Below are 18,625 nucleotides of genomic sequence, written 5' to 3'. Positions count from 1 at the left end.
AAGAATAGAATCCTGCACTTTATAGCAGAAGGTTCTTCAGCCCATTTTTGTAACTCTTCTTCAAACAGTTTTCATGTCACCCATGTCTAACAATTAGCTATAGGAAATGAAAAGCTTTCACATTTCTTCAGCATTTCGCCTTTTGTGATTTTCCAGTCACTGAAAGCCTATAATGCTCAGTACTATTCTTATTCATCATCGCCATCGTTATCCTTCACCATTTGGCCTCAGCTGCTGAGAGCTTTTGCCGATCTTTCTTAGTTGCCATTAACAATTCGCTTATAAGTTACAAATAAGGCAAACCTAATATGTTTACCATCACCCAGAGGTGTAAAAATTTTCACGACCTAAGTCTGGCATTCATAGCCGTGGCAAGAGGCAAAAGTAAAAGTTCAGAGTTCTTTAAAGGGTCATATTCAATCTATTAAACTAAAGTTTACTTTTCTAACTTGGGAAATAGTCACTAAAGATAACACTTTTTAGCGTAAGTTCTAAGAGAGCACTTTTGGTGTCACGTGATCCTAGAAGTGAAACATTTTAAGCTTGCAATTGATAAAGTTCACATAATAAATAAACCTTGACATTTGACTTCCAATCAGTTAAGCTTTGGAAATATCACACAAAGTCCAGTTCTTTGAAATTAAATTGAGCACAGTTCTAATATAAGTTTTAGTGTCACTCTACGGTACTAACTTGCTATTTGTTGAGGGTAGCTCACAGGGAGGGGGGGGCTTGAGTATCTTAGGAGTACTTGGAAACACAGAACTTCTTGGTGAGAATGATTTAATACATGTGATTTAGCAATTTAAATAAGTAAAATAAATATTTAAACGCAAAGTCCTTATCCTGCTTTGCCAGGGAAACCAAAGTCTATACCTGCTTTGGCAGGTTCACAAACACAACACTTACACAAAACGCAATATTTAGGAGAGTAAAAATAGATGAAATAAATATTTACATATTTACAGTCACCAAATTTACAGTCACCAAGAAGGATTGTGATGTATTGATCTCTGTCTTTTAACCATGCGTTCAAGGCTGGGGTCATAATTGATAAGGTTTCTGATCAAATCATATGTTGAGTTTTTAAACTTTCGGAAAAGATGTTCCTGTTGTTTTAGAATATACTCATTCTTTTAGAGGTGGGCTCACATGTGTCTTGGAAAATTTTTGTTTAGGAAACCGAGAAAAATAGGGATAAAGGTGAAAGAAAAGTAACATAAAGGGGATTTCTTTATGGATGTAATGTGTATCCTAACATCTTAAGCATGGATGATTTTAAGAGTTTGTAATTTTTTTGTTAAAACTTGGAGTAATTTTGAAAGACAAAAATGCATAAATAAATAAAAGCTATTGATATAGCTCATTACGTCTGATTTTCGTACCTTTGGGGGCTCACTGTAGCAGTATAAAATAGCGTAGTTCGAATTGTCAGTCCAAACAAGTTTCGATATCATTACTTCATTACTTATTTTATAGAAATATATATATTATATGTAATCTGTAGATTGGTGCATATAGATTATTCCAAGGAATGGAATTTAAGTAAAATTTTAATTAAACAACTTTTGAAGAACATGTTTTATGTTATCAGCATACAGAGTAAGTATGAAATTAAGTACAGTAGTTAGGGAAAATGAATAGCTGTTTGCAATTAATTTATTGGAAAAAGAGCAAATGTACAATCCATATTAAAGTAAGTAAAAGGAAGGGAAAAGAATTAGCAAATACAAGTATAAGTAAAAGGAAATAGAAGTGACTTGATAATAAGTAAATTAGTAACTAAGTATCAATACAAGTTACTACACTAAAAAAAACTAGCAAACAAAAATAAAAGTACTAGTAAATACAAGCACACAATAAGTTAAAATATATACTTAGTTGTTTGATAGCTTATTATGAGTTAAATTTATCTGCAGGAAATTAATTAAATAATATAGGTTTGGTTTCTTGCGCTTCAAGTTAAAATTAAATAAACCAGTATGAATGCAGTTGCCTCACTTATCTGATTAGAATCCCTAAAATATTCTTTGCAGATAGCAATGTTATTTCATAAGCCCTCTGCCGCCCCCCCCCAGAAAAGGTGAGTAAGTGAATAAACAAGATCTGAAGATTTTACTGTCATCTATCAAACCCTCATTCATTTATTTATTTAGAATCGTTTAGCTATACCACAACTTCTTATTTAAAAACTTTTGTTTAAGTTGACTTTCTAAATTTACAGTAGACATTGATGAATGTGATCATAGTTAATGTTATCATTCATATAGTAAAATCAAATTTCCAAAGCCACACCTGTTTGTATATGAAAATATGGATAATATACCACTCGTGATCAATAATTTGGTTAATATAATCAAAATATTTCAGAATATTTTTTTTTTTTTTTTTTTTCTTTTTTAAAAACTCCAAGTCACCAAATGTTTCAAAATTGATTTTACAAGTTCCTGAGTGAGAGAGAAATATCATCAAGTAGAGATTAGGTCACCAAATACTTAGTTTCAATTTTAATCAATTATTAAAAATTAGCCCCCTCCCCCCCCCCAAAAAAAAACTTTGCTTGAAGTAGATTTTCAGTAACTCTATCAGTTTTGAGGGTAATCAGGCACAGGTCCCTGTTCTTCAAGACCAAAACAATCTCTGCAGGATGTTTTTTTTTTTCAATGAAAACAGCTATGCAAACTAAGATTACCTTTTTGCCTAGTTTTAAATTTTACATTGGCAGGTTCATTAACAATGAGGTATGCTCTGTGAGTATTAAGATTAAGGATACAGTATCAGTTAAATAATTTCCAGAAATGTTATGAAGAATTCATAAATGAACTTTTGCATTAAAGACATTATGAACAGTTCATAAAGAATTTTTTCTTAATTACAATGTTGTGAAAAGTAACTATTTGTATATGTTTCTAGTTTCATTGGATTTATTAAATTCCGTTGTTATTTTTAAATATATTTTTTCTTGTCCTTTAATGTTACCAAAATAGCCATGGACAAACTGATCACATTAAACAGCCCCCACGATAAAATGCTTTCATTCTTCTCTGTTACCAAAAGTTTTTTTTTTTTTTAAATTATTATGATGACATTTCATATCTACAAATATTTTTGCAGGCATTAAATTTCTTCTTACATTTTTATATTTCAGATATTTTCTCTCCTGTGCTTTTAAATATATCAGGCCCATTTATTAGGATTATAACTTCTTTTCGTTATAATTGATTTTTTTTTTTTTTTTTTTGGTTTGTTTGGTAATGTTTTTACTCTTAAAACAGATGAGAAATCTGAAGAAATATTTAATTTCTGACAAGCTGTCATCTTGAAGAATTGTATGATTCATCATTTTTCACATAATTATTTTTAATACATCTTGATAAGACAGTATTTTCTCTCTCTCTTTTTTCCGAAAAACAACTCACTAAAACTTTTTTTTAGTACTCTGAAAGTGTTATTTAACTCTTAAGTAGTTATGAATGCAACTGACAAGCCCAACATTTACTGATTTTACTCTTTTTATGATAAAAATAAACTGTTTCCCATTATTATCTAATACATGCTATTGTATTAAAAAATTACTTTTTTCTAAATTCTTAGGCTCACCAGTTACTGAAGAGATTAAAATTAGTGAATACAGCCAGCTTGACCAAAGCTCTCCATGAAGGCATCTTTTCCCTTAGGCAGATAGCCATTGTTGCTTTGCTATAGCTGATGTAATAAACTAACCTTGTCTATATTTGAATCACATTGTTGCTCTGATTTTCATTAGAATAGGCAATTAATAACATTGGCATCTGAAATAAATTATTTGGTAATCAGTTTCCAAAAGAATTGTTATTGGTGCTGTCAAATCTAATTACTAAGGAAATTTATTTTGAATATTAAAAAGAGTCATTTGAAAAAGTTCAGAATATAGAATTAATCAGTTTGGCATGAAAAATGGGTCAATTGGGAAACTGAAAAAAGAGTTATGTAGTGGATGAGAATAAGAAATTGGTAAATGCAAAACAATTGATAAAAAAGAATAAGAATAAATGCATGTTTAATGTTTAAGCTTATGAAACAACAAAGTAGACTTTTTTGTTGCTTAGGCTGTTATTGACAGATAAAGTGTGATTAGTGGTCCTTTATTGCATATTGCATGTAATATTTGTACTTATTTGTACATGTGAATCTATAGAAAAATAATTGTTATATTTCTAGGACACTGTGTGTTTACCTGCAACAAATGGATTCGTTTGTTGGCCTTTTTGATCCTGACATTCAGGATGAAACTGGATCCTATATTACATCTTTTCCTGATTTTCTGCCACCTGAAGCTGCTGAAGGAAATGTTGAGTATAAACTTAAGCTTGTCAAGCCCTCCAAAAGTCGTTTTGAACATTTGGTTACTCAAATGAAATGGAGGTTGAGGGAAGGTAATTTTAAATTTTCTTTTAAATAAAATCAATAACCAACCTTTGTTTGAGTTCTGATTTTGTTTGTCATGTAAATCATGAGTAAAATGGAAAATAATAAAAAAAAAATGGTGAATGATGATGAAATTGTATTTACAAGTCAGAAGTTACTTCGGCTGAGTATGCGGCTACATGCTGTGTAAACTTCCAATTCACAATGAAATTTTACATGCTGAAGTTGCAAATGCTTCTACTTTTACAACTGCAATCTGTTTCTGATATAAGCAGCCCTTAACCCTTTAACTGTCAAGTTATTTTGATGATTTGGGTACACAAATTGTCAAATTTTTTTATTGGAAAAATCAAATGTTTAGTACAAAATAAAATATACTTAAGTAGTTAAAAATTGATATTTTGAAGTGCATGGGTAAAATTTTTAAAGTTTTGTAGCCACTGCGCCTTTCTCCTTCTTCTCTTCTAATTCTTTCTTGCTCCTTTTTTTCTCTCTCAAGCCTCGTTGAAGTGATATTTTCTAACAGGCCTTTCACTAGTTCGTCCTCATAGGATTCATTTCCCATAATCAGCTGTCTTAAATCCAATATCCTAAGTTCAGGGCTAACTTTTTCCCCTAACTCTTCAGCCAAGGATTTAAGATCCTCTTACCTAACTTTTGCTAAGAATGCCATGATATAACCAAAATTATGATCCTAACAATTTTAGCTCCCTCACACTACAGATACATACAATTGATTTAAACAGATATCATTTTCACAAGAGAGAGTAAAAATTAAACTTTTATAATTTTTTCACAACCTATTTTACAGATGTTAGACAAAAACAAGACAGTTTACGCTATAATATGCACATTATGCATTCAAAAATAAAAATAAAAACAAAAATTGTCTACTTGAGGACGTATGAAACTACAAATAATATTATCCTCTGAAAAGCTTTAAATTCAGTTGCGTAAAACACACTTGCTTATGATAATACAATATACTTTCCTCAAAATTTGGGATATGTTAAAATATGCATTCAGAAATACAATAAATTACACAATACCTATCCATATGCTAGTAATTAACATTAATATGACAACAGTTAAAAGGAAAGATACTGGGGGGTTTTATCATTCCTCTTTTACTCCTTCAATAGAAAAAAAAATTTCTCAGTTCTTACACAAATAAAAGTTTGACACACCTTAACAGAAATTCTAATATTTATAACATTCAAAACGTCTTAGAAATGATATGTCAGAATGCCACCTAACATTAAAACCTTCAAGTTACCGTAATTCTACTCTTTTACACAATCCAATATATAAGTTTAATTTAAGCACAACACATTAACATTTCAGATATTAAAAAAAAATCTATTAACACAGGTTTAAATTCTAAATTTTATACTTTCTTATTGTAACATAAAACCCAAAAAGCACATTTCTTTAAGCTTTACAGGAACAAGTTGACTTAAAACAGTTATGTGAACTTACATACTGATTTACAGAAATAAATTAAATTACTTTACTGCCTCAATATAAAAATCCAAGGTACTTACCCGTCTGGATTGGAGAGTTGAAATGGTTGTGATGTAACTTCGCTTCTCACAATTTAAGATTTTATGGGCACTGATGATCCAGGCACCTATAACGCACACACACAAGATCTGTTGATCTAAATTTTCTCGATCACAAGGGTGGTCACCCACATATCACTTTTTCAATACTCTACACATCACAATGATCTGATGATCTTCGGACAATGATTGTCCCACACGCTCACTGCGGTAAATTTTCTCGAACACAAAGATGATCGCACAAGTAACACCTTTATCACCACGCTTAAAGATGAGCTTATTTCAGGAGACTGTCGTTCCTCTTTTCTGGACTGATGTCCGTAACTTCTTCGTGGATTCTATTCCCCACTTCGAAGAGCTGTAAATCACTTTTCGAATGGATGTTCGTAAATTCGTGCTGCACTTCAGAGCCTGGCGGTCTGTACTATCTGCAAACACTTGATGATGTTGGGACAATGGCTGTTCTACAAACTCGAGATGAATTTCAGACTCGGACGGTCTGCAATCTCTGCATGGATTTTCTTATCTCCCCACTTCGAAGAGCTGTAATCACTTTTTCGAACTGATATTCGTAACTTTTCGTGCTGCACTTCAGAACCTGACGGTCTGTAATATCTGCAAAACACTATTGATATCCGGACAATGACTGTCCCACAATCTTGAGATGAAATTTTAGAGCCTGACGGTCTGTAATTTCTGCATGGATTTTCTCATCTGAACCGCTGCCACCATTTATTATAGCTGTAACGTCAGGACACCCGTGTCGGGTGAAAGAAAGACAGGTTGTCTTTTAAATTATTTATTTGATAAACTAAAATAGATTTCTTGATTAAAACATAAAAATAAACTGATCATTACAGCCCTAAATCATACAATATCCGCTAAATATGAAAAAAAAGTTAATTATTTTCTAGAAAATAAATAAATAAATAAAAGTGAATATCTATTAATAGTTCAGTAATTCAGTCTTGTGTGGTACAACTGGAAACACTTTTCCAAGCACAAACCAACTCCACAATCACTACACCAGAATCGTGTTTCCTTCCTTTTTTCCCATTTTTATTCTTTTCCGAACAACACACTTTGCACTGTCTTGTAGGCTCATGTTTCGCAGGAGTAGGAGGAATATGGGGAATAAAATGTTGTTCCGTAAGACGGGCAGGGTTATCTATTATAGGTGGACTGCCAACATTCTTTTGTCCAGAAGCTGCATCATCATATTTATGTAAAAGCTCTTCTACAACTGGAATTCGAAATTCTAAAAATGTAATACATTTCCCAACTACGTTTTTATAGAGCAAATATGAGTTCCAGAGTACCTTGTCTAGTAAATGTAAAAATATCTTTTCATAATATTTTTTCTGACGTTTTCGCATTGTTGGATGAAAGGATATTTCCTGATCACTGCGATCTACACCACCCATAGTTAGACTGTAGTCAGAAACAATCTTCGGCTTGAGTATATCTTCATTTTTTTTATTTTTGAGGTTGACCATGGAAGATCATGAATACTGCTCATCAAACACACATCCTTCATCTTCTGTTGAAGAATCTAAATCATCTATATAACGTTTCAAAGAACTGGACACCAAAAAGATCCCGTGCACTTTGAACAAAAAGATACAACAAAAAGATCCCGTGCACTTTGAACCAAAGAACTTATAACTTCTAACCTTTGAAATCTTCAGTATAGTGCTGTCATCTATTGAATTGAGCGCACATTAACTTTTCCCGAGATACAGTCGAGTTTGACAAGGAGATGAAGCCGAAATAAACTTCTCCCGATTTTTTATTCGAGTCTAGCAATACGATGCACTCAAAATTACCCCGAGTAATACTCGGGCGTGACATTTTCGAACACCGGTGCTAATCTCGGGCATGACAGTTAAAAGGTTAATTTCTAGAATTAGAAGTGCCGAAGCCCAATGGAAAACTATCAGGAAAGAGGAACAAGAATAAATAAATAAAATGACAAATAACATCATTAATAATTAAATAATTAAAAATTTAATAAGGGATTTTAATATAATTTTGATTGCTAAAATTAAAAGTTTTAACATCAAATTTCTATTGAAATTGTTGTTCAGTTACATAAAAGAAGTGCAGGGGCCTTCTTATTTTGTGTTGTGGTGTGCTCTAGCTAGAACTATGATTTATCCCAAAAAACTAAAAAGTACCAGAGCTGGTCTCTGGTGGGCTCGGCACAGTTTAAGCTGTGGATATAAGATAATTTTTTAGTATATTTCCAGTTTTACTCACTTGAGTTTTCAGAGATGAAGGCTTTTATGTTGCAACAGATAAATTGCAATCACAATTTTGTAGTTTACAGGGGGAAAACAGATAGTTAGAGAATCGAAAAGAACTGATACTCCCCGTCTAATCAAAAAACTAAAAAATCTTGATGGAATTTTAAAGCATAAAGAATTCCCTAAAGTGATATTGGCATAACTGACAGCTCTTCTGCTAAAACCAGGAGACTACTGAATTTTTATCACATCGCCAAGTCTTTCAATAGATCACTGAATCTAATGATTTTTAATTGTTCAGCTTTTACTAAAGAAAATGTTAATTTCCAGCAACAAATGAAATAAACTGAAATAGTACAAATTACCTTTCCCTGCCCATAGTAATTTTTAGCATAATATTTCTTTTAAATTTTATTTTATCTGAATTGTCTTAAACTGCTGTAGAAATTTATGTAATATTTGTACTTAATTGTAATATGTGGTACATACTAAGTTTATTCATAATGTGTGTTTTATGTGCATTGATTGTTCATATTATTTTCATTATATTTAAAAGCGTTTTGATAAATCTTCCTTACTCAGGATTTTCTCGGTATAAAAGCAAAAGGAAGTTACAAAATAAAATTAACCAAAGAACATAAAATTTACATCTAATTAAATATTCATATATTTTAGCTCTCTCGGGTTTTCTCTCTCTACTTCTCAGTTCTCTCGGAACCTGTATGTAGCCACAGGAGCCCGTGTAAAAAGGATGACTGTTTCCAAAAGACTGAATGAGAGAGGGTTGTTTACCAGAAGACCGGCTGTTTGCGTCCCCTTCATGTCTACGGAAAGGAAAGTCCAATTAGCATGGTGCACGCAGCATAGAGAAATAAGTACGGAGCAATGCGCGACCGTTCTGTTCACCGGTGAGCCTCGTTTCAGCCTAAACACCGATTTTCGCCATACTTTCATATGGATAGAACCAGGGACCCGGTACCTACCCTCCAATGTCTGCAAAATCAACAATTATGGCAGTGTAATTGTCTGGGCAGGCATCATGTTAGATGGTCGCACACTCTCCATGTCTTTGACAGAGCTGTGACTGCTGTGAGGTATAGGGATGAGATCTTGGAGCCCTATGTTTGCCTTTTCCAGGGTGCAGTGGGCCCCGAGTTAATCTTACAGGACGATAACATGAGGCCACATAAAGCTCTTCTGTTCGACAAATTTCTCGTGAGGATATTCGTCGGAGGGATTGGCCAGCCAGGTCTTCAGACTTCAACCATATAGAGCATGTCTGGGATGCTCTGGGGGGCAATCGCAACTTGCAACCCCCCTCCGAGAACCATTCAGGAACTGAAAACAACGTTGCTGAATGAGTGGGTCCAATTGCCACAGGCACTGATAAACTGCCTTATTTCCAGTATGACATCACGCTGTGAGGCCTGTATGGCTGTAAGAGGGGACCATATCTCCTATTAACCCATTTCTTTTGTGTCTTCTGCAACCGCTGTTTCCGACCTTCAGACTTCCATGAGTGACACACGAACATGTGTGTGTATTATAACTGTTGAATGTTTATTTTGTTTGTGTTATATCAACCTATGTTCACACCAAATTTTATTAAAATCTGTCCAGTAGTTCTGGAGATCATAGATCAAGTATGAAAATTATCTTAATTTATTTCACCAGTGTAGTTTGCTATGAGTTTAACACTTCCTCCATATGCCGATACTTTTTATTTTCTTGTCCTTTGGTCATCTTGTGCTTGGGACATTGCAAACTACTTGCAAAAGTAAGTAGTGTAATGAAAACGGTATTTGAGATCCAATGTTTGATCAGCACAAAATTCACACAATGCTTTGCATTCTGTTGGAGTTTCACCCCATAAATTTTCAATTCTGAAGCGCAGTATTTAATTTTCTATAGTCACAGTATAGTTCTATAGTTCTATACTTCAAGTGTCTAAAAACGTCATTTCAGATACTTGTGGTTTAAAATGCCTTACTCTAGAGAACTTAAGTGAATACAGTACAAAGTCCGGATTTGTCGGGACTTCGGCAATTCCTCATTTGGGATTTTTCTGGATATTAGATCATCAGTTTAAATCTATTAAGATGACACGTAAACATTATAAAATTAAAAATAGGAAATAGTGATATATGAAATTATGAAGTATTTAAGGGAATCAAAATTTACAAAAAAAAAGGGGTGCTCAATATTTGTTTTAAACATTTTGTTCAGTGTAAGTTGCTAAATTTTCTTTGTTTCTCTGCTAATACTTGCTCTTTAATTCTATAGATAGACACTATTCCTTCTCCATTTACAAAGTTCTACTGTTGAAGTCCTGTAATTGCTGCATCGAGAATTCCCACTAAATTGTTAACCTCCTGACGTACAAATAAAATACACGTCAATGTGCCCAAAGAATACCATTTAATTTGGCTCGCTCAACTGTGGATACTCATGTGCAAGCTTAGAAACAGAACACTTTATTTTCAAATTTACCTAGCTATATAACATTCAATAAGGTTGATATATAATGTTAATATACAGTAATTAAGTAATACTTTAAAATAATAATTTAGTAGTTCTGTAAAGTATGACACATCTCAAAACATTTCGGAATAAGTAGTGGAACTAGACATGTTTTGCACTGCTATGTTGTTTCACTTCTTTATATTGTTTTCTGTACGCATGGCATCTCTTTGTAGAAAGTTTTTTTTTTTTTTTTTCGCAGGTATATGTTTGGGAAAATGTGCTCAATATTTTGCTTGTAACCAAGTTGGGCATTCACTTTGCAATAGTCTGCTGCGTGTCGGATAATTCAGAAGGGACAAATTACAGAGCATATCTTCTGCAATATTCAATTGAAAATTCACAATCAGTTGCTTTTGTGAAGTAGGCAACTTTGAATATAAGACATACGCGTTATAAAGAGCTATATCAAGCATTTAAAAGAAAATTTTCTTGTATCCTTTTACACACTTTTGCATGACGGAAACATGCAAGACATTGGTCTTGCCTGTCGACACCTCTTATTGCATGATTGTACTCCACAACATAGGTTGGTTTCAACACAGTTTCCTTTTCACCTCCCTTCTTTCTTCTTATTTTCCCCGTATCAACCATTTCTACTTTTAAGTGTTTCGTGCTTATTCTATACACATATTTCTGTGTAAGGGCAGAATACCTCTACATGATAGTGTTCTTACTTCTTTTTTTAGCTTATACGATGCCAGCTTCTTTGGCATATTTTTCTGATTTTTTCTCACCGCTCCAACAATATTTGTATTTTTTCAAGCAAAATTTTTGATAAATTAGGAGAAGAATACCAATTATCTAAGAACATGATATATCTTTTCTCTAAAATGGGTTCAGCTAATTGCGTGACTACACTTTTCAGTACAAGTTCATCACTTCCTCAATATTTGTCTTATTGTGTGTAAATTTTAAGTCAAAAACAATGCCTAGATTTACATAATTTATAAAATTTAATTCCAAATCTATCTCATTTGGATGCTATGAATTGTATGTAATTTAGCCACCCTCTGAATTTCATTAGGGATTCAAACAGTTAAAAAATATAATAATATACTGCATGGCATTCACCAAAGACAATTCTTGATGTCTTAGAGACATCAAAGTCTACACTGGCACATGAAATGAATGTCTCTCGGCTGTCATTCTGTGTCATGGGGTTAATCAAAATTTATCATTCTCAGTAACCTCTATGTCACTTTCTTTATAATAAGTAGCTATATTTTCTGGATTTAGAACCTTGCTATATAGATTTTGCCGTCCATTAGTTAATTGATGATTAAGACATTAACATTGCAAGGAAATATTTCTGCTGTATGATCTTCATTTATTACTTCTCCATATTTTTTTAAAAACTCCATTACCTGGAAAGTTTTACTTTTTCATTTGTGAAATCTGAATGCCTCAAATTCTCAGCAGTCATCATAAAGCTAGTATTTGCTATACATTATTGATGATGTATAGCAAATGCTAGCTTTTATCATACATTATTACAATTATATATTATTGGCTAGCATTTGCTATACATTATTGGTTAACTCCACTGCTAAATATTGAGATCTGTGACTTAATTTGCTTCTTCTGCTTGCTGACAAAGTTAAGCCTGAATAATATTAGTTATTTATTAAGGCCCGTTTCCACTGATGCGTTGCGGTGTCTGTGCGTTTCTCCAATCAGCGAGCGGCTTCACTTTGATTGACATCTGCAATCCGGTCAATGTGCGGTGATGGATGACATATGGATGGAGTTCAATAATGTTCAACTTCTATCCGTATGTCTGGGGATGCATTGGGGTCACGTGGTAAAAAAAGGAGCAATCAGGTGTAGTCACCAAAAATTAATGGCGGCAGAAGTAGCGATGAATGCTCGCTTAGGTAAATAATGTTTTGCTAAAAAATACTTATTTCTTAATTAACATTATAGCGAGAAATCTGCGTGCTGAAAAAGACAGCAATCAGCTGAATTTAGTTAAAAAAAGATAAGAAAAATAAGATAACTGCAACTACAGTACTTGTTTGCAGATAAAATCAGGCGTTCAACAAAATCAGTGGCAAAAATTATAATTCCAAGTCCATGAAATAGCAAAATTTGTCCTGACAATTATTTCCTAGTTCTGCATACTCATTTACCTTTAATGAAAATGAATGTCTGACTATATCAAACTGCTATAGCAAATTAGATATGATTAAAAGATTTGTTATTTTTTTCTTTTGAAACAGGTAAAAACTAAAAACATTAATTATAAATTAAATTTGATAGCCTTTTAAATATTCCACTGCATTAAAGAGTATGTTAAATTTGTATTTCCCTTTATAAATGTATCTTTTTTGCTAACATATATTTGTAAGCACATGAAATATATTTTTAGCAACCCGTTTAATTTCAATCGATGCGCCACTTTAAAAGATAATGTTTTTTGTAAAAAATGTACTAGAAGCTGAAGAACAAACTCTGGTGAATTTTTCAGACAATAGCTCACTGAAATAGGACCAAAAAATTTAGTTTTAAGAATTGATTTATTTGATAGTGTATATAAGCCAAAATATGCATGCGACTCCTGTGTAATGCTAGCTTAGTGGTAAAGCTCACGGCAACAATGTTTACAATGGGGGTCGTGAGTTCGAATCCCATACGCTTTTTGCACCCTGTCTGCAACTTTCTTAGCTTTTTGTTCCAATTTGATCTATATTCATGTTTTATAATTTATTTCTATTATTATTTGCGTTAAATATATTGTTTTATTTTTGCTCTTATTTATTTAAATTTCCTCCCGTAAAAATGTTTGAAAATTATATAATACTAATTTAAATATTGAAACATATATATTTGTATTTAATGAACATTCTCTATTAGTAAAAAGCAAATTTAAAGTTAATTAAATTTAAATGAAATTTAATGCAAACAAATAAATGATTAATTATTGCTGCGAACTAATCTACAATATCATTTAAATTCTGAGAGCATATGTAAATCAAGTGCAAGTATCAAAATCCATGAATAAATATATAATTCCAAAAATTTATTAATCCTAAAAAATTTATAAAAATGCATAAGTGAATAATAGGATAGATTATTAATCCTGAAAAAATTATAAAAATGCATAAGTGAATAATAGGATAGCTTATTAATCCTAAAAAATTTATAAAAATGCATAAATGAATAACAGGATATATTAATCCTAAAAATTTATAAAAATGCATAAGTGAATAATAGGATAGCTTATTAATCCTAAAAAATTTATAAAAATGCATAAATGAATAACAGGATATATTAATCCTAAAAATTTATAAAAATGCATAAGTGAATAATAGGATAAATAAATTTTTAATAATCTATCCTATTATTCACTTATGCATTTTTATAAATTTTTTAGGATTATATATTTTTGGAAATATATTTATTCATGGATTTTGATACTTGCACTTGATTTACATATGCTCTCAGAATTTAAATGATATTGTAGATTAGTTCGTAGCAATAATTAATCATTTATTTGTTTGTATTAAATTACATTTAAATTTAATTAACTTTAAATTGCTTTTTACGAATAGAAAATGTTTGTTAAATTCAAATTTCATTCCTTACAGCAATGGCACAAGAGAATTATTTAAAGTTAATTTATTTTGAAACCCTGTAGATATATACAGTCAGAAGTCGTTAATTCGGACACCCATAATCTGGACCTCAAAGCTACAAACTTTCTGCGCATGCATCAACGCGATGCATGCGCAGTAGATGTTTACGACTGTGAATATGCGCGTGCGCAAAATACGTTTACGAATGTGCGTTTAATGTATAACAGACGGTATAAGCTAAGCTAAAATTATCTAATTCAGTTAATGTTGCAGATTGCGTTGTTCCTTAATCTTCGAATTGGATTCGGCTTATTACTTTTTGCAGACTGTTAGAGCAGTTTTATAAAAGTAAGCTTGAACTTTCGATTATGTCAAATAGAATTTCTGATATATATTTACTAATATGTAAAGGATCTACAAAGCGAAAGTATGTTTCAAAGTCCATTGAACAAAAAGTGGAATTGCTGCAAAAAATAGATAAAGGCATATCCTTTGTTTATCTAAACTTTAACGTTTGTTTATCTGAACTTTGTTTATCTTTAACGCTGCGGCGCGCAATGAATCTGAAGTTGATCTGTCAGAACTATCCTCATCTTCAGGGCAGATGTTTTTATTTTATTTGGCTTATAATTCCTTACTAAATGTAGTATTTCATCTCGATGTACTCCGTCTTTGATATGATTTAAATCAAATTCCTTGTCATTATAATTCTCTTCCAATAGCAAAGAAAGTGACAGAGGTATTGAAAACGAAAAAATTTCAATTGACAAATTAGTTGGTATTCTCGACACAGCAATTATAGGACTTGAACAGCGGAACTTTATAACTGAACAAGAAATTATGTCCGTTTATAGAATTAAAGAGAATGTATTATCACATAAAAGAACGAAGCAACTTAAACAACTTACATTGAAAGAAATGTTTAATAAAGTAAACAAATAAATATTAAGCTTTTTTTTTTTTTGTAAATTTTGATACCCTTTAGATCATAATTGTTCTTTATTTCATAAATTACGGTTTCATATTTTTAATTTTATAATTTCTGCATGCCATCTTACCAGATTTAAACTGATGATCTATAATCCGAAAAAAATCGATAATCCGGAATCGCCGAAGTCCCGACGAGTCCGGATTAATGACTTTTAACTGTATATACATTTTCGTTTCACTTTTATGTGAATGTGTATATACATGTGCACAGACTTTGGGATGTTTACGACTCTAAACTTTCATTATCAATTAACATGAGACAGTATTAATGCCCTAAACATTTTTTAACAAAAAATTACTATAATAATTGGTTTTAAATTCAGTCGTCTCCAGCAGAAGCGCAGGAATATTATTATTAATTATTATTAATTAAATATTTCCATTTTCTTTACCTAATGTGTGTATATATAAAGAAACTTCTATAAAAAGAGATATGAATTAAAAATGTTTAAATTAAAAATAATATTTTATGGATTATGCATAAAATATAACTGCCCATAGTGCATTTTAAAACAAACGAGATTTCTAATAAATTATCCAGCTATGACCGTGAAGTCAGCGGTATACAACCATAGCAAATTTTGTGTAAATATTGTGAACCTTTCTTTACAGTTGCTCTGTGTTTTTAAAGTACCAACTATTTTTTAATTCCTTTAATTTTTTTATTTTATTTATTTATTTGTTCATTTCTTAACTAACAGTACATTTTAGTTTTAATAATATATATATTATTTCATTAATATTTAAGGCTTCTAGAAACGCAAAAAAAAAAAAAAAAAAAAATTAATTTACTTCAGCTTCTATGGAATTAGTGATGTTCAAAATATGCATTATAACCTTACTTATCTAAAAATTGCTAGCATACTTTACTTTCACAGTTCATAAGCAGAAATAAAAATTTCCAATAACATGGAAATTTAGTAAACTAAACTTTTCTGCGTTTTACGTCAGGATCCATATCAAATCCAAAACAAACAATACTCGCTTAAGCGGGAAAAATTCAGATGTTCAGCGTCGTAACTCGCGAACTGCTTGTTTGGCGCCAAAATATTACAGTGATTCCTAGCGATGGAAAATGAAAATATTCTACAGATACGCTGCAGTGGAAACGCTTGTACAGATGCCGTAGGCATGTTTTCAATTTACGCAACGTGTTCGTACGCAGTAGTGGAAACGAGGCTTTATTCTTATGCCTATTTCCTGCACATGCTTAAGGCTTACCTGAGTCTCAAATAAATAAATTTCTATATATACTGAAGGCTTACCAAGAGCTGGTGCTAGAAATTTTGTGGCTCGATGCAGTTCTGCAGGTACGAAATTCTGCTGCCAAGCGCCTCCCTAAATTCTAAAACTTATGCATCTCAATTCCTTCCATAAATTCTAATAATTTTTTCTGGCCCCTAAAAAAAATCAGTTATTCTCAATTCAAAAACAATAAATGTAATTCTTTGTGTATGGAAAGAAATTTCTGTTTAATTTTTTTTTTTTTTTTTTTTTTTTTTTTGTCAATACACTCAATATTTAGTAGCGGAGTTAGCTGAAGTGTGTTATCATTGCCAAACATAATGTCAACATAAAAGATTACCATGCTGTTTGGTATTCAGTTACAAATATTTTTTAATTTATTTATTTGTCAAATGCCAGTTACATTGGAATATAGGCCATTAAACTCCTTGCCTGCCAATAGCGCTGAAATCTACAAGAAAAAATTTTCAGTGTTAGTATTTTTTTTTAATGGTTAGACATCACTGTGTGAGTCATAGCTTAAGCAGCAATGTGTTGATAGTCGTGATGATGAAAGCCAAAAATAATGATTTGCCAGGTTGGCATCAGTGCTGAAATGAAATTAAGAATTTGGATTCTTCATATGTTTTATTATGAAAAAATATCAAATGTGCAAGCATAACGCATACGTAATAAAAGATTGGTAAAATAAATAATGAAAAAAACTAAAAGGTTGCTGATCATCCAGAAGTCCGGATTTTAGATTTAGGGTATTGAACGTCCAGATTTGGGGCTTTGTACTGTGTTTGCTGTTGTTTTAGATCTTCAAATGTAAAATAATATATACAACTCTTAATAACAAATAAGTTAGCTGCCATTTAAGAGTACCAAATTGCCATGTTTCACATTACAAATGATTTTTCGAAGCATTTTACATGTGGTTTTACACTTTGCTACATCTCAAAAATGTATGATGATGAACATTATACTTTTTTTTTTTTTTTTTTCAAATTTAATTCTTCTTTTATTATTTTATTCACAATAAAGTCTGGCATTTTAATGACTGATGCTATCCTGTATTGAGTAGGTGGGTCCTCTTTCAAAGCATAGATTTTTAAAATGCTCTTTGATGTATGAACTTTTTTTCATAAACATTATGATGTTTTAGTTCATTGTGATTGTTATCCTCCTTGTTATGAATGATACTGTCTACCATACCCTTTTATTTCTTAAAATTATAATTTCTACATCTTTATGTTAAAAAACAAAGTCCTATTTCTTTGGAAAGTGAAAAAACATGGGTTTCTATCCAAAATTTATTACCAGAGTTGGATTTATAAGTCCATTCACTATTAGGGCAAAAATACTAATGCAGAAAATTCGGCAACTTGGATTAGATTGGGATGATCCGTAACCATTGGACTTTGAAAACAGAATGAAAAAATGGATTAATGAACTGTCAGCGATTCAGGATGTAAACATTCTGCGACATTACTTCCGAAAGACTAGCAAGTCTGAATTGAGAGATATTCAAATGCATTGCTTTACCGACGCAAGTCAGAAGGCATATGGAGCTGTGATATACCTGCGATACGTCACGACGGACAGTGAAATAGGAAGTAGTTTTGTCATTTCCAAAACCAGAGTAGCTCCACTGAAGAAGCTGTCCCTTCCAAGATTAGAGCTGATGGGGGTGCTCATCAGAGCAAGATTAACCTCGAATGTCAAAGAACAGTTAGAGAAAAGACTCCAGCTGAATGTATATTTTTGGTCACACTCTTCTGTTACGTTACATTGGATAAAGGGCGATTTAAATAAATGGAAGCCATTCATCCAACATCGAGTAATGGAAATATGAGAGAAAACATCACCTGAGTCGTGGAATTATTGCCCTGGAGATGAAAATCCAGCTGATATGCTGACCAGAGAACAAAGAAAAATTCCACGAAAGGAATAACGTTATCTGAACTACGAAATAGTGACATGTGGTGGTATGGACCTAAGTGGCTATTACAGAGCATCGATTCGTGGCCTAAACTTGCAGAATCAGTAAGAGATTTCAAGGATCATGAAGAGCTTGAACTTCGAAGGGGAGCTG

The 18,625-nt window shown here is 31.9% G+C and overlaps 1 protein-coding gene across 3 annotated transcripts in view; it reads left to right on the top strand.

The window, feature by feature from the left end:
* Window positions 1-18,625, top strand: part of LOC118191579 (GTP-binding protein 2) — a 107,920-nt gene that overhangs the window by 17,867 nt on the left and 71,428 nt on the right. For all 3 annotated transcript variants that reach the window (XM_085810121.1, XM_085810120.1, XM_085810119.1), the window contains one exon: window positions 4,201-4,415. In XM_085810121.1, coding sequence (XP_085666247.1) covers window positions 4,226-4,415 — 190 coding nt within the window. In that variant the 5' untranslated portion in view covers window positions 4,201-4,225. The remainder of the gene's footprint in view (window positions 1-4,200; window positions 4,416-18,625) is intronic.

This window comes from Stegodyphus dumicola, chromosome X2 (genome assembly GCF_044657685.1).
Source record: "Stegodyphus dumicola isolate Sdum_Otavi_A_Nest chromosome X2, ASM4465768v1".
Taxonomy (NCBI): domain Eukaryota; kingdom Metazoa; phylum Arthropoda; class Arachnida; order Araneae; family Eresidae; genus Stegodyphus; species Stegodyphus dumicola.
This window is presented reverse-complemented; position numbering and strand designations above follow the sequence as displayed.